Source organism: Hyla sarda, chromosome 10, assembly GCF_029499605.1.
Source record: "Hyla sarda isolate aHylSar1 chromosome 10, aHylSar1.hap1, whole genome shotgun sequence".
NCBI classification, from domain to species: Eukaryota; Metazoa; Chordata; class Amphibia; order Anura; family Hylidae; genus Hyla; species Hyla sarda.
In genome coordinates, this window is record NC_079198.1 from 3,576,368 (window position 1) to 3,596,923 (window position 20,556).

At 49.0% G+C, this 20,556-nt stretch overlaps 1 protein-coding gene across 1 annotated transcript in view; it reads left to right on the top strand.

Moving 5' to 3' along the window:
* The first annotated feature begins 279 nt into the window (after positions 1-279).
* Positions 280-20,556, top strand: part of LOC130293364 (protein-arginine deiminase type-2-like) — a 47,676-nt gene continuing 27,399 nt past the window's right edge. The window contains exons 1-4 of the mRNA XM_056541961.1: positions 280-436; positions 16,315-16,498; positions 19,264-19,336; positions 19,822-19,883. Of these exons, the coding sequence (XP_056397936.1) occupies positions 342-436; positions 16,315-16,498; positions 19,264-19,336; positions 19,822-19,883 (414 nt within the window). The 5' untranslated portion in view covers positions 280-341. The remainder of the gene's footprint in view (positions 437-16,314; positions 16,499-19,263; positions 19,337-19,821; positions 19,884-20,556) is intronic.

Genomic DNA, 20,556 nt, shown 5'->3' on the forward strand with positions numbered 1-20,556 from the left:
ATATGATGGATTATATATTATATGATGGATTATATATTATATGATGGATTATATATGATGGATGATATATTATATGATGGATGATATATGATGGATGATATATTATCTGATATCACGTCACGTGATCATTGTTCCCGGCTCCTCGGTCTCACTTTTCTCCTTACTGGGAGTTTCTATACTTATCTGGGGATTAGGACGCAGTTTCCCCGCCCCCAGACACGGGCCCCACCCCCGGTGATGATTGACAGGCGGGCGGCCAGTGATGTGAGGGGGGCGGGGCTCCGGCCGGCCGGGGATGATTAGATCCGCGGGTGTCACCTGGAGCAGGTGCAGAGCGGAGGATGCGGGGCCCGGGGCGGACGGTGCGTGTGGAGCGCGGCCAGAGGAGGGAGGAGGTGTGTGTGCTGGGGACCTACCTGTACCTGGATGTCAACGGGTGAGTGCGACCCCGATAACTGTCCCTCCAGAACTGTGCCCCCCGATAACTGTCCCTCCAGTACTGTGCACCCCGATAACTGTCCCTCCAGAACTGTGCACCCCGATAACTGCCCCTCCAGCACTGTGCCCCCCGATAACTGCCCCTCCAGTACTGTGCCCCCCGATAACTGCCCCTCCAGAACTGTGCCCCCCGATAACTGCCCCTCCAGCACTGTGCCCCCGATAACTGCCCCTCCAGCACTGTGCCCCCGATAACTGTCCCTCCAGTACTGTGCACTCCGATAACTGTCCCTCCAGTACTGTGCACTCCGATAACTGTCCCTCCAGTACTGTGTCCCCCGATAACTGCCCCTCCAGTACTGTGCCCCCCGATAACTGTCCCTCCAGAACTGTGCCCCCCGATAACTGTCCCTCCAGCACTGTGCCCCCCGATAACGGTCCCTCCAGTACTGTGCCCCCCGATAACTGCCCCTCCAGCACTGTGCCCCCCCCCGATAACTGCCCCTCCAGCACTGTGCCCCCCGATAACTGCCCCTCCAGAACTGTGCCCCCCGATAACTGTCCCTCCAGCACTGTGCCCCCCGATAACGGTCCCTCCAGTACTGTGCCCCCCGATAACTGTCCCTCCAGAACTGTGCCCCCCGATAACTGCCCCTCCAGCACTGTGCCCCCCCCGATAACTGCCCCTCCAGCACTGTGCCCCCCGATAACTGCCCCTCCAGAACTGTGCCCCCCGATAACTGCCCCTCCAGAACTGTGCCCCCCGATAACTGTCCCTCCAGAACTGTGCCCCCCGATAACGGTCCCTCCAGAACTGTGCCCCCCGATAACTGTCCCTCCAGAACTGTGCCCCCCGATAACTGTCCCTCCAGAACTGTGCCCCCCGATAACTGTCCCTCCAGAACTGTGCCCCCCGATAACTGTCCCTCCAGAACTGTGCCCCCCGATAACTGTCCCTCCAGAACTGTGCCCCCCGATAACTGTCCCTCCAGAACTGTGCCCCCCGATAACTGCCCCTCCAGAACTGTGCCCCCCGATAACTGCCCCTCCAGAACTGTGCCCCCCGATAACGGTCCCTCCAGAACTGTGCCCCCCGATAACTGTCCCTCCAGAACTGTGCCCCCCGATAACTGTCCCTCCAGAACTGTGCCCCCCGATAACTGTCCCTCCAGAACTGTGCCCCCCGATAACTGTCCCTCCAGAACTGTGCCCCCCGATAACTGTCCCTCCAGAACTGTGCCCCCCGATAACTGCCCCTCCAGAACTGTGCCCCCCGATAACTGCCCCTCCAGAACTGTGCCCCCCGATAACTGCCCCTCCAGAACTGTGCCCCCCGATAACTGTCCCTCCAGAACTGTGCCCCCCGATAACTGCCCCTCCAGCACTGTGCCCCCCGATAACTGTCCCTCCAGCACTGTGCCCCCGATAACTGTCCCTCCAGCACTGTGCCCCCGATAACTGTCCCTCCAGCACTGTGCCCCCCGATAACTGTCCCTCCAGCACTGTGCCCCCCGATAACTGCCCCTCCAGAACTGTGCCCCCCGATAACTGTCCCTCCAGAACTGTGCCCCCCCGATAACTGTCCCTCCAGAACTGTGCCCCCCGATAACTGCCCCTCCAGCACTGTGCCCCCCGATAACTGTACATAGGACTGCAGGTCACATCTATACATTATCTGTGACATCACCAGCGCACAAAAAAAGGTGTAAAAAAAAATGCTTCACTTACACCTACAATGATAAATTCCGCCATGGTCTCACAGGGGGTCTGAGGGTCTCATCTCGTACCTAATGGCAGTCAGGCTACCTCTGGTAAGCACATGGAGGGCCCCCCAAAGAAATGCCACCCCACACCATTACTGACCCACCGCCAAACCGGTCATGCTGGAGGATGTTGCAGGCAGCAGAACGTTCTCCACGGCGTCTCCAGACTCTGTCACGTCTGTCACATGTGCTCAGTGTGAACCTGCTTTCATCTGTGAAGAGCACAGGACGCCAGTGGTGAATTTGCTGCCAATCTTGGTTGTTCTCTGGCAAATACCAAACGTCCTGCACGGTGTTGGGCTGTAAGCACAACCCCCACCTGTGGGCATCGGGCCCTCATACCACCCTCATGGAGTCTGTTTCTGACCGTTTGAGTGGACACATGTACATTTGTGTCCTGCTGGAGGTCATTTTGCAGGGCTCTGGCAGTGCTCCTCCTGCTCCTCCTTGCACAAAGGCGGAGGTAGCGGTCCTGCTGCTGGGTTGTTGCCCTCCTATGGCCTCCTCCACGTCTCCTGATGTGATGGCCTGTCTCCTGGTAGCGCCTCCATGCTCTGGACACTACGCTGACAGACACAGCAAACTTCTTGCCACAGCTCACATTGATGTGCCATCCTGGATGAGCTGCTCTACCTGAGCCACTTGTGGGGGTTGTAGACTCCGTCTCATGCTACCACTAGAGTGAAAGCACCGCCAGCATTCAAAAGTGACCAAAACATCAGCCAGGAAGCATAGGAACTGAGAAGTGGTCTGTGGTCACCACCTGCAGAACCACTCATTTATTGGGGTGTCTTGCTAATTGCCTATAATTTCCACGTGTTGTCTGTTCCATGTGAAATTGATTGTCAATCAGTGTTCTTCCTGAGTGGACAGTGGGATCTCACACAAGTGTCAGTGACTTGGAGTCACATTGTGGTGTTTGTGTTCCCTTTATGTTTTTGTACAGTGTATATTATCTGTGGTGTTACATAGGACTGCAGGTCACATCTATACATTATCTGTACTCAGAGCGTTATCACTGTTATCTGTGGTGTTACATAGGACTGCAGGTCACATCTATACATTATCTGTACTCAGAGAGTTATCACTGTTATCTGTGGTGTTACATAGGACTGCAGGTGACATCTATACATTATCTGTACTCAGAGAGTTATCACTGTTATCTGTGGTGTTACATAGGACTGCAGGTCACATCTATACATTATCTGTACTCAGAGAGTTATCACTGTGTTATCTGTGGTGTTACATAGGACTGCAGGTCACATCTATACATTATCTGTACTCAGAGAGTTATCACTGTTATCTGTGGTGTTACATAGGACTGCAGGTCACATCTATACATTATCTGTACTCAGAGAGTTATCACTGTTATCTGTGGTGTTACATAGGACTGCAGGTCACATCTATACATTATCTGTTCTCAGAGAGTTATCACTGTTATCTGTGGTGTTACATAGGACTGCAGGTGACATCTATACATTATCTGTACTCAGAGAGTTATCACTGTTATCTGTGGTGTTACATAGGACTGCAGGTCACATCTATACATTATCTGTACTCAGAGAGTTATCACTGTTATCTGTGGTGTTACATAGGACTGCAGGTCACATCTATACATTATCTGTACTCAGAGAGTTATCACTGTGTTATCTGTGGTGTTACATAGGACTGCAGGTCACATCTATACATTATCTGTACTCAGAGAGTTATCACTGTTATCTGTGGTGTTACATAGGACTGCAGGTCACATCTATACATTATCTGTACTCAGAGTTATCACTGTGTTATCTGTAGTGTTACATAGGACTGCAGGTCACATCTATACATTATCTGTACTCAGAGAGTTATCACTGTTATCTGTGGTGTTACATAGGACTGCAGGTCACATCTATACATTATCTGTACTCAGGGAGTTATCACTGTTATCTGTGGTGTTACATAGGACTGCAGGTCACATCTATACATTATCTGTACTCAGAGATATCACTGTTATCTGTGGTGTTACATAGGACTGCAGGTCACATCTATACATTATCTGTACTCAGAGTTATCACTGTTATCTGTGGAGTTACATAGGACTGCAGGTCACATCTATACATTATCTGTACTCAGAGAGTTATCACTGTTATCTGTGGTGTTACATAGGACTGCAGGTCACATCTATACATTATCTATACTCAGAGTTATCACTGTTATCTGTGGTGTTACATAGGACTGCAGGTCACATCTATACATTATCTGTACTCAGAGAGTTATCACTGTAATCTGTGGTGTTACATAGGACTGCAGGTCACATCTATACATTATCTGTACTCAGAGAGTTATCACTGTGTTACCTGTGGTGTTACATAGGACTGCAGGTCACATCTATACATTATCTGTACTCAGAGAGTTATCACTGTAATCTGTGGTGTTACATAGGACTGCAGGTCACATCTATACATTATCTGTACTCAGAGAGTTATCACTGTGTTACCTGTGGTGTTACATAGGACTGCAGGTCACATCTATACATTATCTGTACTCAGAGAGTTATCACTGTTATCTGTGGTGTTACATAGGACTGCAGGTCACATCTATACATTATCTGTACTCACCGAGTTATCACTGTGTTATCTGTGGTGTTACATAGGACTGCAGGTCACATCTACTACATTATCTGTACTCACCGAGTTATCACTGTGTTATCTGTGGTGTTACATAGGACTGCAGGTCACATCTATACATTATCTGTACTCAGAGAGTTATCACTGTGTTATCTGTGGTGTTACATAGGACTGCAGGTCACATCTATACATTATCTGTACTCAGAGAGTTATCACTGTGTTATCTGTGGTGTTACATAGGACTGCAGGTCACATCTATACATTATCTGTACCCAGAGAGTTATCACTGTGTTATCTGTGGTGTTACATAGGACTGCAGGTCACATCTATACATTATCTGTACTCAGAGAGTTATCACTGTGTTATCTGTGGTGTTACATAGGACTGCAGGTCACATCTACTACATTATCTGTACTCAGAGAGTTATCACTGTGTTATCTGTGGTGTTACATAGGACTGCAGGTCACATCTATACATTATCTGTACTCAGAGAGTTATCACTGTGTTATCTGTGGTGTTACATAGGACTGCAGGTCACATCTATACATTATCTGTACTCAGAGAGTTATCACTGTTATCTGTGGTGTTACATAGGACTGCAGGTCACATCTATACATTATCTGTACTCAGAGAGTTATCACTGTGTTATCTGTGGTGTTACATAGGACTGCAGGTCACATCTATACATTATCTGTACTCAGAGAGTTATCACTGTTATCTGTGGTGTTACATAGGACTGCAGGTCACATCTATACATTATCTGTACTCAGGGAGTTATCACTGTGTTATCTGTGGTGTTACATAGGACTGCAGGTCACATCTATACATTATCTGTACTCAGAGAGTTATCACTGTTATCTGTGGTGTTACATAGGACTGCAGGTCACATCTATACATTATCTGTACTCAGTTATCACTGTTATCTGTGGTGTTACATAGGACTGCAGGTCACATGTATACATTATCTGTACAGTTATCACTGTTATCTGTGGTGTTACATAGGACTGCAGGTCACATGTATACATTATCTGTACAGTGATCACTGTTATCTGTGGTGTTACATAGGACTGCAGGTCACATGTATACATTAGCTGTACAGTGATCACTGTTATCTGTGGTGTTACATAGGACTGCAGGTCACATGTATACATTATCTGTACAGTGATCACTGTTATCTGTGGTGTTACATAGGACTGCAGGTCACATGTATACATTAGCTGTACAGTGATCACTGTTATCTGTGGTGTTACATAGGACTGCAGGTCACATGTATACATTATCTGTACAGTGATCACTGTTATCTGTGGTGTTACATAGGACTGCAGGTCACATGTATACATTATCTGTACTCAGAGAGTTATCACTGTGTTATCTGTGGTGTTACATAGGACTGCAGGTCACATGTATACATTATCTGTACAGTTATCACTGTGGGTTAATGACACGCTCCGCTCTGCTACATCTCTATATGATGCTGCGTAGTGGTGTTGAGGTTGTTGTTGATCCTGTAATGGCCGCAGTGACGCAGCAATTGCAGAAGACTCTAAACCGTACAGTGCGCGCGGTCGTCTCTGCTGTAAATATTTTTCCAAGCGATCGCCATTAGATGGGTATTGCGCCATTAAAAAGTAAATGAAGACAGAGCCTGAAGGGTTAACTGGATCCGGCAGCCTCTGGGATTCGCCTTTAGCGTTTACTTCCGTTTTTAGTCACAGACGCGGTGAGTGTAAAGGGTTAATCACAGTGTGGGGGGGGGGCAGTGGTTATTTACACTCTGGCTGTATCCTGGTGGGGGGGGGGGGGTGGAAGATTCTCCTCCTGGAGGTACCTCCAGCTGTTGCAAAACTACAACTCCCAGCATGCCCGGACAGCCATTGGCTGTCCGGGCATGCTGGGAGTAGTAGTTTTGCAACAGCTGGAGGCACCCTGGTTGGAAAACACTGCATTAAACACTGAAGTTCTGTGCGTCAAACTAGTGATCACATGACCCAGTTACAGTAACGAAATGCATTGATGCAACAGCTACCCGAGCATGCTTGGAGTTGTAGTTTTGCAACAGCTGGAAGCACCCTGGTTGAAAATCCCTGCATTAAGTGCTGTGATGTTCTGAGGGTCAGACTGGTGATCACATGACCCAGTTACAGTAAGGAAATGCATTGATGCAACGTCTGCCTGGGCATGCTTGGAGTTGTAGTTTTGCAACAGCTGGAGGCACCCTAGTTGGGAAATTCCTCTATAGACCTTGCCTTTCAGGAGTTTGGAAAAGTTGGGTGACTGCGTGCTGACGTCTGGGGGGGGGGGGGGTGACTTTCCTTCCTTAAGGGGATCATCTGTCGCCCTGTCTGCCGTTCAAGTGATGAAACGTCTGCAGGCGATTGCAGCATAAGGAGAAGTGACAGAAAACGGTTCGGACATTGCGTCATCTCGTGGGGGGGGGGGGGGGCGTCTCCTGGTAACCGAAGAGGCACAGCGCAAATTTTATAGAAATAGTGGCCAAAAATAAAGGGCTGCTGCAGTCTCGTGTAAACACAGCCTCATTTTAGAATAAAATGTAATTTAAATAAGGAAATAAATACATTTCTTGCTGTCAGTGAATGGAAGCATATAGGTTGTTGTGAGGGTTGTTACAATGTATCAGTGCAGACAGTCCTCGCCAGTCCTGGGTTCCTGACACACTGTGACGCAGGATGGGCTGCTAGAAACTGTAGGTAAAGTGGATTGTTTCCATTCACTGTCAGGCAGAGGTATTGAAAATGGAGGAAATCACAACACAAATGCTTTACAGGGTTCCCTCTGTGCCCCCGAGACACCTTGGGCTGTGCCTCCTATATACTTTAGATCAGGGTGCCTCCAGCTATTGCAAAACTACAACTCCCAGCATGCCTGGACAGCTGTCGCCTCAATGCTTTTCATCACTGTTACTGGGTCACGTGATCACCAGTCTGACTCACAGTGCTTAATGACCGGGTTGCCTCCAGCTGTTGCAAAACTACTAATCCCAGAATGCTCGGGCAGCCATGGCATCAATGCATTTCTTCCCTGTAACTGGGTCACGTGATCACTAGTCTGACCCACAGAAAATCAGTTTTAAATGCAGTGTTTTCCAACTGGGGTGTCTCCAGCTGTTGCAAAACTACAACTCCCAGCATGTTGCCTCAATGCATTTTGTTAGTGTAACTGGGTCATGTGATCACCAGTCTGACCCACTGAAAATTCCCTACCAGAGTGCCTCCAGCTGTTGCAAAAGTACAACTCCCAGCATGCCGGCTGTCTGGGAATGCTGGGAGTTGTAGTTTTGCAACAGCTGGAGGCACCCTGGTTGGAATCCCTGGTGTGGGCGTACGGGGGTGACATTTATTGGGCGCTCTGTGTCCTTCTTTCTTACTTCTCCCTTTTCTGTGCAAACAAACTTTTTCCTATGGTGAAATAAAATGTTCTTATATCTGTGTATATGATGTGTCTGTATAGGAGGGTAATAGTGACCTGTATACAGGGGACTCCTTCACCCGTCTTACTAAAAGAGAAAATAAAAAATAGAATAGTTAATTAATTAAAACTATATACAGTGATCCCTCAACTTACAATGGCCTCAACATACAATAGTTTCAACATACAATGGTCTTTTCTGGACCATTGTAAGTTGAAACCAGACTCAACATACAATGACAATCTGGACAAAGACAGTCCAGATCTGTGAAACTTGTCAATGGCCAAGAGAACTGACCAATCAGAATGGGCAATTTACTGGTAAAACCCCTGTATTACTGAAGCGTATGCACTGACTGATGTCTGGTAGCGCCCCCTACAGTACAGGGAGGTATTAAATGTTTAAGGGAGACTCCATGTTACTTTTTTTAGAACCTTGTGTACTGTACAGGACCCTGAAGAAGCTCCTGTCCTCTACATAGACCAGTGTTTCCCAAGCAGGGTGCCTCCAGCTGTTGCAAAAAAGTTTACCCTCCCCCTGTGTCTTCTGCAGATGGTGGCGCCCCCAGAGTTTACCCTCCCCTGTGTCTTCTACAGATGGTGGCGCCCCCAGAGTTTACCCTCCCCCGTGTCTTCTACAGACGGTGGGGCCCCCAGAGTTTACCCTCCTCCCCTGTGTCTTCTGCAGATGGTGGCGCCCCGAGAGTTTACCCTCCCCCTGTGTCTTCTGCAGATGGTGGCGCCCCCAGAGTTTACCCTCCCCCTGTGTCTTCTACAGATGGTGGCGCCCCCAGAGTTTACCCTCCCCCTGTGTCTTCTACAGATGGTGGCGCCCCCAGAGTTTACCCTCCTCCCCTGTGTCTTCTGCAGACGGTGGCGCCCCCAGAGTTTACCCTCCCCCTGTGTCTTCTGCAGATGGTGGCGCCCCCAGAGTTTACCCTCCCCCTGTGTCTTCTACAGATGGTGGCGCCCCCAGAGTTTACCCTCCCCCTGTGTCTTCTACAGATGGTGGCGCCCCCAGAGTTTACCCTCCCCCTGTGTCTTCTACAGATGGTGGCGCCCCCAGAGTTTACCCTCCCCTGTGTCTTCTACAGATGGTGGCGCCCCCAGAGTTTACCCTCCCCCTGTGTCTTCTGCAGATGGTGGCGCCCCCAGAGTTTACCCTCCCCCTGTGTCTTCTGCAGATGGTGGCGCCCCCAGAGTTTACCCTCCCCCGTGTCTTCTACAGATGGTGGCGCCCCCAGAGTTTACCCTCCCCCGTGTCTTCTACAGATGGTGGCGCCCCCAGAGTTTACCCTCCCCCTGTGTCTTCTACAGATGGTGGCGCCCCCAGAGTTTACCCTCCCCCTGTGTCTTCTACAGATGGTGGCGCCCCCAAAGTTTACCCTCCCCCTGTGTCTTCTACAGATGGTGGCGCCCCCAGAGTTTACCCTCCCCCTGTGTCTTCTGCAGATGGTGGCGCCCCCAGAGTTTACCCTCCCCCTGTGTCTTCTACAGATGGTGGCGCCCCCAGAGTTTACCCTCCCCCTGTGTCTTCTACAGATGGTGGCGCCCCCAGAGTTTACCCTCCCCCTGTGTCTTCTGCAGATGGTGGCGCCCCCAGAGTTTACCCTCCCCCTGTGTCTTCTACAGATGGTGGCGCCCCCAGAGTTTACCCTCCCCCTGTGTCTTCTACAGATGGTGGCGCCCCCAGAGTTTACCCTCCCCCTTGTCTTCTGCAGATGGTGGCGCCCCCAGAGTTTACCCTCCCCCGTGTCTTCTACAGATGGTGGCACCCCCAGAGTTTACCCTCCCCTGTGTCTTCTGCAGATGGTGGCGCCCCCAGAGTTTACCCTCCCCCTGTGTCTTCTGCAGATGGTGGTGCCCCCAGAGTTTACCCTCCCCCGTGTCTTCTGCAGATGGTGGCGCCCCCAGAGTTTACCCTCCCCCTGTGTCTTCTACAGATGGTGGCGCCCCCAGAGTTTACCCTCCCCCGTGTCTTCTGCAGATGGTGGCGCCCCCAGAGTTTACCCTCCCCCGTGTCTTCTGCAGATGGTGGCGCCCCCAGAGTTTACCCTCCCCCTGTGTCTTCTACAGATGGTGGCGCCCCCAGAGTTTACCCTCCCCCTGTGTCTTCTACAGATGGTGGCGCCCCCAGAGTTTACCCTCCCCCTGTGTCTTCTACAGATGGTGGCGCCCCCAGAGTTTACCCTCCCCTGTGTCTTCTACAGATGGTGGCGCCCCCAGAGTTTACCCTCCCCCTGTGTCTTCTGCAGATGGTGGCGCCCCCAGAGTTTACCCTCCCCTGTGTCTTCTACAGATGGTGGCACCCCCAGAGTTTACCCTCCCCTGTGTCTTCTACAGATGGTGGCGCCCCCAGAGTTTACCTCCCCCTGTGTCTTCTACAGATGGTGGCGCCCCCAGAGTTTACCCTCCTCCCCTGTGTCTTCTACAGACGGTGGCGCCCCCAGAGTTTACCCTCCCCTGTGTCTTCTGCAGATGGTGGAGCCCCCAGAGTTTACCCTCCTCCCCTGTGTCTTCTACAGACGGTGGCGCCCCCAGAGTTTACCCTCCCCTGTGTCTTCTGCAGATGGTGGAGCCCCCAGAGTTTACCCTCCCCCTGTGTCTTCTGCAGATAGTGGCGCCCCCAGAGTTTACCCTCCCCCGTGTCTTCTGCAGATGGTGGCGCCCCCAGAGTTTACCCTCCCCCTGTGTCTTCTGCAGATGGTGGCGCCCCCAGAGTTTACCCTCCCCCTGTGTCTTCTGCAGATGGTGGAGCCCCCAGAGTTTACCCTCCCCCTGTGTCTTCTGCAGATAGTGGCGCCCCCAGAGTTTACCCTCCCCCGTGTCTTCTGCAGATGGTGGCGCCCCCAGAGTTTACCCTCCCCCTGTGTCTTCTACAGATGGTGGCGCCCCCAGAGTTTACCCTCCCCCTGTGTCTTCTACAGATGGTGGCGCCCCCAGAGTTTACCCTCCCCCTGTGTCTTCTACAGATGGTGGCGCCCCCAGAGTTTACCCTCCCCTGTGTCTTCTACAGATGGTGGCGCCCCCAGAGTTTACCCTCCTCCCCTGTGTCTTCTACAGACGGTGGCGCCCCCAGAGTTTACCCTCCTCCCCTGTGTCTTCTGCAGATGGTGGCGCCCCCAGAGTTTACCCTCCCCCTGTGTCTTCTACAGATGGTGGCGCCCCCAGAGTTTACCCTCCCCCTGTGTCTTCTACAGATGGTGGCGCCCCCAGAGTTTACCCTCCCCTGTGTCTTCTACAGATGGTGGCACCCCCAGAGTTTACCCTCCCCTGTGTCTTCTACAGATGGTGGCGCCCCCAGAGTTTACCCTCCTCCCCTGTGTATTCTACAGACATGGGGCGCCCCCGGTGCAGTGAGTGTTAACGTGCGCCCCCAGTACTAATCCGTCTCCTGGCACGTCTCGGCCGGGCAGCAGCTGTGAAGGGGTAATCTCTGCGGAGCGATGGCTCTCAGCACCTGGGCAGGGATATTCGGAGAAGTGCTGAGCCGTCCATTGGAATCGCCTTCTAAGGATTTGTGGGGCTTACAGCTAAGTGCGTTCTGTGCGCCGGACAGTGGCCAAATCGCCAATTCGTCAGTGTTTATCTAGTGCAGGGTCCAAGGACTGGAGATCCCAGGATCAGCGGAGGTGTCCATGGTGGGAGGGGGTGACACCTCTGTATGGATCGGGTCTGATGGAGAAATACAGGACGGTCATATAACCCTCTGTAAGATCCTCCTGGCAGAGCAGTGGTCGCCCCTATGGTCTGTAGAACCCCCAGATATCGTGGCTACTGGCTCTGATATCTGGGACACAACAATGGCCAACACCTGCCCAAAGACTGATCTGTGTGCCCCAACCTGTGGCTTTGCCAGTGTTGCAAACTACAACTCCCATGGTGGTCACAGGTTGGGGAATGTGTGGGGAAGTCAGTGATGTCTACAAAGAGAACAAATATCTAGAAAGAGATGAGGGATGAAATGGATGCTGCATGACTGGGAAAGGATGGGATGCTGCCAGGTTGGGGAAGGATGGGCCCCAGTGGGATGCTGCCAGGTTGGGGAAGGATGGGCCCCAGTGGGATGTTGCCTGGTTGGAGGAGGATGGGCCCAAGTGGGATGTTGCCAGGTTGGGGAAGGATGGGCCCAGTGGGATGTTGCTAGGTTGGAGGAGGATGGGCCCAAGTGGGATGTTGCCAGGTTGGGGAAGGATGGGCCCCAGCGGGATGCTGCCAGGTTGGGGAAGGATGGGAACCAGTGGGATGTTGCCTGGTTGGAGGAGGATGGGCCCAAGTGGGATGTTGCCAGGTTGGGGAAGGATGGGCCCCAATGGGATGTTGCCTGCTTGGAGGAGGATGGGCCCAAGTGGGATGTTGCCTGGTTGGGGAAGGATGGGAACCAGTGGGATGTTGCCTGGTTGGGGAAGGATGGGAACCAGTGGGATGTTGCCTGGTTGGAGGAGGATGGGCCCCAGTGGGATGTTGCCTGGTTGGAGGAGGATGGGCCCCAGTGGGATGTTGCCTGGTTGGAGGAGGATGGGCCCCAGTGGGATGTTGCCAGGTTGGGGAAGGATGGGCCCCAGTGGGATCTTGCCAGGTTGGAGGAGTATGGGCCCCAGTGGGATGTTGCCTGGTTGGAGGAAGATGGGCCCCAGTGGGATGTTGCCAGGTTGGGGAAGGGTGGGCCCCAGTGGGATGTTGCCTGGTTGGAGGAGGATGGGCCCCAGTGAGATGTTGCCAGGTTGGGGAAGGATGGGCCCCAATGGGATGTTGCCTGCTTGGAGGAGGATGGGCCCAAGTGGGATGTTGCCTGGTTGGGGAAGGATGGGAATCAGTGGGATGTTGCCTGGTTGGGGAAGGATGGGAACCAGTGGGATGTTGCCTGGTTGGAGGAGGATGGGCCCCAGTGGGATGTTGCCTGGTTGGAGGAGGATGGGCCCCAGTGGGATGTTGCCAGGTTGGGGAAGGATGGGCCCCAGTGAGATGTTGCCAGGCTGGGGAAGGGTGGGCCCCAGTGGGATCTTGCCAGGCTGGGGAAGGGTGGGCCCCAGTGGGATCTTGCCAGGTTGGAGGAGTATGGGCCCCAGTGGGATGTTGCCTGGTTGGAGGAAGATGGGCCCCAGTGGGATGTTGCCAGGTTGGGGAAGGGTGGGCCCCAGTGGGATGTTGCCTGGTTGGAGGAGGATGGGCCCCAGTGAGATGTTGCCAGGTAGGGGAAGGGTGGGCCCCAGTTGGATGCCCATCTGGTTGGAGGAGGATGGGCCCCAGCGGGATGTTGCCAGGTTGGGGAAGGGTGGGCCCCAGTGGGATGTTGCCTGGTTGGAGGAGGATGGGCCCCAGTGAGATGTTGCCAGGTAGGGGAAGGGTGGGCCCCAGTTGGATGCCCATCTGGTTGGAGGAGGATGGGCCCCAGTGGGATGTTGCCAGGTTGGGGAAGGGTGGGCCCCAGTGGGATGTTGCCTGGTTGGAGGAGGATGGGCCCCAGTGTGAAGCCCGTCTGGTTTTGCAACCGCTGCTGATCCACTGGTTGGGCGATCTCTCATTAACCCTTGATGCTTCTGTTCTAGTTCAGCGATTCCCATTCTGGGGTACTTATCAGTTTTCCCAAGGGTGCATGAAAATCACTGATCTAGAACTGAAGCATCAAGGGTTAATGAGAAATCCCCCAACCGGTGGCTCAGCAGCTGTTGTAAAACTGTGTGGCTGCCGGGTTATTCTGGGAGTTATAGTTCTGCTACAGGATGGGTTGTCGTTGCGGCTGAAGCAGTGACCTCCTAAGGTAATGGCTCCTCCGCGGAGGTGACTCTTCCCTCTCCGTGCCGCGTCATCTGGAGGCCATTGCCCTGACCGGATGTAATAAAAAGATGAGTAGAGTGCGGGGGTCCCTGGTATATGTATAGCCCCATGACGGACACGTGGAGCTCGTAAAAGTCGCCTTACGATCTTTAGATGTCATTCTGACTCGTCCGCCATGACCGATACCAATCCAACCTCATGAAGATGATCCCAATGAGAGGAAAGCGTCTGATCATCCGCCATGACAGATACCGATCCAACCTCATGAAGATGATCCCAATGAGAGGAAAGCGTCTGACCGCGTCTGATCGTCCGCCATCATGGTGATCTAGAACTCTGCACCATTAATCAGTGCTTTCCAAGCAATGCGTCTCCAGCTGTTGCAAAACTACAACCCCCAGCATGCCCCGACAGCCGTTTCATTTTCGTTACTGTAACAGGGCCATGTGATCACCAGTCTTACCCGCAGAAAATGCAGTGTTTCCCAACCAAAGTGCCTCCAGCTTCTGCAAAACTACAGCTCCCAGCATGATGGGAGTTGTAGTTTTGCAGCAGCTGGAGACTCCCGGTTTGGAAAACGTTGCCATACATGGATCAAAACTCGACTTTCCATAAGCGTCTGGCGTGGCGGGATAATATTACCCGTATGTCCTAGTGAATGGAGAATTTACGAGCTCCCGGGGTCATTTCTTACTGTTCCCAATGTCACCCGAGCGCAGGCGGCCGACCCTGCCGGCTGCTGCATTCCTCCCCGCTCACTCCAAGACATCTTAGACGTTGCGAGGTGAAACTTACAGGTTACTGACGCTCTCACAGCGAGACTTGGGTGTAAAGTGAACACGTCCTGGGTGGGAGGGAGGAAGCGATAGCGGCGGCGAATACGGATCTGGTTATCCCATCTTCGTGTGAGATATATATAATTTTCAGAGTCTCTATAAGGGTGTAACCAATATGGCGGCCTATGCAGTTGTCACCCAACTTCCCCAGAGCCCTGTAGGATCAGACTATGGCTATAGAGAATATGGCAGAACGATGGGAGTAGTAGTGGAGGCCATATTGTCAATCCATTACTCTGTTTGGGGTCGGGTTCCCCTGGGGCAGCCTGAGTGACAGATTTACGAGACGACATTATCAGGGCTCTCCTTATTTAGCCCGGGATGAGGCGCAGGGGGATCCGGTTTTGTGCTGGCCGCCGCCGCGGTGTGAACTCAATGTGTCAATCACCCGTCTCACTGTTAAGCTGCAAAGATGGGTTTCTCCGAAACGCTGGAACTTTGCAGCTGTTCTGCAAGGGGGAGGAGCACAGTATCAGCCGCAAAAGTTACATAACATGTTTTTTATATGATAGATTATTTTTTTATATTATATATATTTTTTATTATACATTTTTTTTATTATATATATTTTTTGTATATATTTTGTTTTACCTCATAATTGTATTATTTAATAGATTTAAATATCATTTTTAATATTATGATATAGTTTTAGATTATATATTTTTAATATTTTACTTTATATGAATTTTTTTTTAAAGTTTAGATTTGTTTTATTTTTTTATATATTTTTTATATATATTTTATATTTATATATTTTTATATAATTAAAAAAAATTTAGATTTATATTTTGTAATTATTTTTTGGTATTTTAGGTAATTTTAGTATTTAATATATTTAAATATGTTTTAATATTTATTTTATATTTTATATTTTTTTTTATTAAATATCATTTTTTATATTATATTATAGATTTCTTTTACATCTTTTTTTATATTATATTATGTGTTTTATATGTACAAATATGCCCCATACAAAGAACAAGGTCTAGAGATGTTTCTTGTGTTCTCCAAACTGCGGACCTCCAAATGGTGCAAAACTACAACACCCAGCATGCCTGGATTACCATTACAGATTTAATATTTTTCTTAAATACTGGGAGTTGTGGTTTTGCAACCTCTGGAGGTCTGCAGTTTGGAGACCACTGCTTTACAGAAAGTTCCATACACACAATGAAAATCTCCAGACACTGTTCTTTGTATGGGGCAGATTTGTGAGCATGCTCTGTGACCTGGGAGGGGGAGGCTGAGCTGTAAGCATCAAGATTTAGGATTATTTTATAATCTAGATAGTAAATTAGAAAAATCACAAAAAATTCTTCAAAAATATACATTTAATCAAACCTAATTTTAACAAAAGGTCTTTGTAGCAGAACATCTGCAGGTTCCTGGTCCAGAATTATAGCATAAATATGTGAATAGGGGCCCCTGTATACTGTATATATCACCTCTGCTCTCTCCTCTCTACAGGGGGTCTCCACCGGGGTGTAAGTGGTTCAGCCTCCGCCACTCCCCCAATATAGAGCTCGAAGTCTTGAACAGCGACGCCTCCCAACAGAAGGTGATCAATGGGGAGAAACTATGGCCGCTGTCCAAGAAGACAATGGTGGAGTTCAAGATAACGGTACCGAGCACCGATACCAACGATGGCAAGGTGGGTCTTATATCCTGTATTATACTGCAGAGCTGCACTCACTATTCTGCTGGTGAGGTCACTGTGTACATACATTACATTACTTATCCTGTACTGATCCTGAGTTATATCCTGTATTATACTCCAGAGCTGTACTCACTATTCTGCTGGTGAGGTCACCGTGTATATACATTACATTACTTATCCTGTACTGATCCTGACTTATATCCTGTATTATACTCCAGAGCTGTACTCGCTATTCTGCTGGTGAGGTCACTGTGTATATACATTACATTACTTATCCTGTACTGATCCTGTATTATACTCCAGAGCTGTACTCACTATTCTGCTGGTGAGATCACTGTGTACATACATTACATTACTTATCCTGTACTGATCCTGAGTTATATCCTGTATTATACTCCAGAGCTGTACTCACTATTCTGCTGGTGAGATCACTATGTACATACATTACTTATCCTGTACTGATCCTGACTTATATCCTGTATTATACTCCAGAGCTGTACTCGCTATTCTGCTGGTGAGGTCACTGTGTATATACATTACATTACTTATCCTGTACTGATCCTGACTTATATCCTGTATTATACTCCAGAGCTGTACTCACTATTCTGCTGGTGAGATCACTGTGTACATACATTACATTACTTATCCTGTACTGATCCTGAGTTATATCCTGTATTATACTCCAGAGCTGTACTCACTATTCTGCTGGTGAGATCACTGTGTACATACATTACATTACTTATCCTGTACTGATCCTGAGTTATATCCTGTATTATACTCCAGAGCTGTACTCACTATTCTGCTGGTGAGGTCACTGTGTATATACATTACATTACTTATCCTGTACTGATCCTGAGTTATATCCTGTATTATACTCCAGAGCTGTACTCACTATTCTGCTGGTGAGGTCACTATGTACATACATTACTTATCCTGTACTGATCCTGACTTATATCCTGTATTATACTCCAGAGCTGTACTCGCTATTCTGCTGGTGAGGTCACTGTGTATATACATTACATTACTTATCCTGTACTGATCCTGTATTATACTCCAGAGCTGTACTCACTATTCTGCTGGTGAGATCACTGTGTACATACATTACATTACTTATCCTGTACTGATCCTGAGTTATATCCTGTATTATACTCCAGAGCTGTACTCACTATTCTGCTGGTGAGATCACTGTGTACATACATTACATTACTTATCCTGTACTGATCCTGAGTTATATCCTGTATTATACTCCAGAGCTGTACTCACTATTCTGCTGGTGAGGTCACTGTGTACATACATTACATTACTTATCCTGTACTGATCCTGAGTTATATCCTGTATTATACCCCAGAGCTGTACTCACTATTCTGCTGGTGAGGTCACTGTGTACATACATTACATTACTTATCCTGTACTGATCCTGAGTTATATCCTGTATTATACTCCAGAGCTGTACTCACTATTCTGCTGTTGGGGTCACTGTGTACATACATTACATTACTTATCCTGTACTGATCCTGAGTTATATCCTGTATTATACTCCAGAGCTGTACTCACTATTCTGCTGGTGAGGTCACTGTGTACATACATTACATTACTTATCCTGTACTGATCCTGAGTTATATCCTGTATTATACCCCAGAGCTGTACTCACTATTCTGCTGGTGAGGTCACTGTGTACATACATTACATTACTTATCCTGTACTGATCCTGAGTTATATCCTGTATTATACCCCAGAGCTGTACTCACTATTCTGCTGGTGAGATCACTGTGTACATACATTACATTACTTATCCTGTACTGATCCTGAGTTATATCCTGTATTATACCCCAGAGCTGTACTAACTATTCTGCTGGTGAGATCACTGTGTACATACATTACATTACTTATCCTGTACTGATCCTGAGTTATATCCTGTATTATACTCCAGAGCTGCACTCACTATTCTGCTGGTGAGGTCACTGTGTACATACATTACATTACTTATCCTGTACTGATCCTGAGTTATATCCTGTATTATACTCCAGAGCTGTACTCACTATTCTGCTGGTGAGATCACTGTGTACATACATTACATTACTTATCCTGTACTGATCCTGAGTTATATCCTGTATTATACTCCAGAGCTGTACTCACTATTCTGCTGGTGAGGTCACTGTGTACATACATTACATTACTTATCCTGTACTGATCCTGAGTTATATCCTGTATTATACTCCAGAGCTGTACTCACTATTCTGCTGGTGAGGTCACTGTGTACATACATTACATTACTTATCCTGTACTGATCCTGAGTTATATCCTGTATTATACTCCAGAGCTGTACTCACTATTCTGCTGGTGAGATCACTGTGTACATACATTACATTACTGATCCTGAGTTATATCCTGTATTATACCCCAGAGCTGTACTCACTATTCTGCTGGTGAGATCACTGTGTATATACATTACATTACTTATCCTGTACTGATCCTGAGTTATATCCTGTATTATACCCCAGAGCTGTACTCACTATTCTGCTGGTGCGGTCACTGTGTATATACATTACATTACTTATCCTGTACTGATCCTGAGTTATATCCTGTATTATACTCCAGAGCTGTACTCACTATTCTGCTGGTGAGATCACTGTGTACATACATTACATTACTTATCCTGTACTGATCCTGAGTTATATCCTGTATTATACTCCAGAGCTGTACTCACTATTCTGCTGTTGGGGTCATTGTGAACATTCATACGTTTGTTTCCAATCCAGATCACTTTCGCTTACTTTGGGAAGGGGTCGGACGCTCCTGTGGATAAAGCTGGGATCTATCTGACCGGGATCGGTGAGTCCTTATCTCCTTTATATAAGTGACCTTTGGCCTCTGGTGCCAATCACTGGCTGTGAAATAATTAAAGGGGAACTCCCACTTATTTCCTTGAGTTTCTGGTTTCTGAGGTTTGTGACCCATTATATTCTGTTACCTGAGAATAGATGAAGGAAGCCGACACCAGTCATGTGACCTCACGAATCATCACAGGTGCCGCGTTACATCAGGACACGGACATTACGGGGCTGCAGACGTTTTTATTGCCGTATGACATTTGGGATGAGGTCCGGTTGCACATACTGCAGATTTTATGGCTGCGTCCATTGTCAGGGGGCACATAGTTCCCATGGGGTGGGAGACGGGTAAAAATAGAATTAATAGGACCGGATACATTCAGGACTGAGAACCCCGTACCAATAAAATATTACCGCAACATATCATGTCTGCGTTGCGTTTGATCGCCAGTTCTGTCTATAACCTTTGACCTTTCCATCTGTTAGAGATGTCCCTGGATGTTGATGCAGATCGGGACGGAACAGTAGAAAGAAACAATCCACACAAGGTAAGCGGCGCCATACGGGACACGACCCAGCATACCCGGACAGCCGTCACATCAATACATTTCATTACTGTAACTGGGTCATGTGATCAACGGTCTGACCCACAGAAAATCAGTGCTCAATGCAGTATTGCCCAACCAGGGTGCCTCCAGCTGTTGCAAAACTACAACTCCCAGCATGCCTGGATAACCATCTCATCAATAAATGTAGTTATTGTAAGTGGGTCATGTGATCACCACTCTGACCCACAGGAAATGACAGTTCTCAATGCAGTTTTTTTTGCCAACCAGGGCGCCTCCAGCTGTTGCAAAACTACAACTCCCAGCACCACCTGCCCGGACAGCAGTTGCATCAATGCATTTTATTACTGTAACTGGGTCATGTGATCTCCTGTCTGATACACAGGAAATCACAGTGCTCAATGCAGGGAGCCTCCGGCTGTTGCGAAACTACAACTCCCAAAATGCCCAGACAGCAGTTGCAGCAATACATTTCACTACTGTAATTGGGTCATGCGATCACCAGTTAGACCCACAGAAAATCAGTGCTCAATGCAGTGTTTCCCAACCAGGGAGCCTCCAGCTGTTGCAAAACTACAACTCCCAGCATGCCTGGATAACCATCTCATCAATAAATGTAGTTACTGTAAGTGGGTCATGTGATCACCACTCTGAC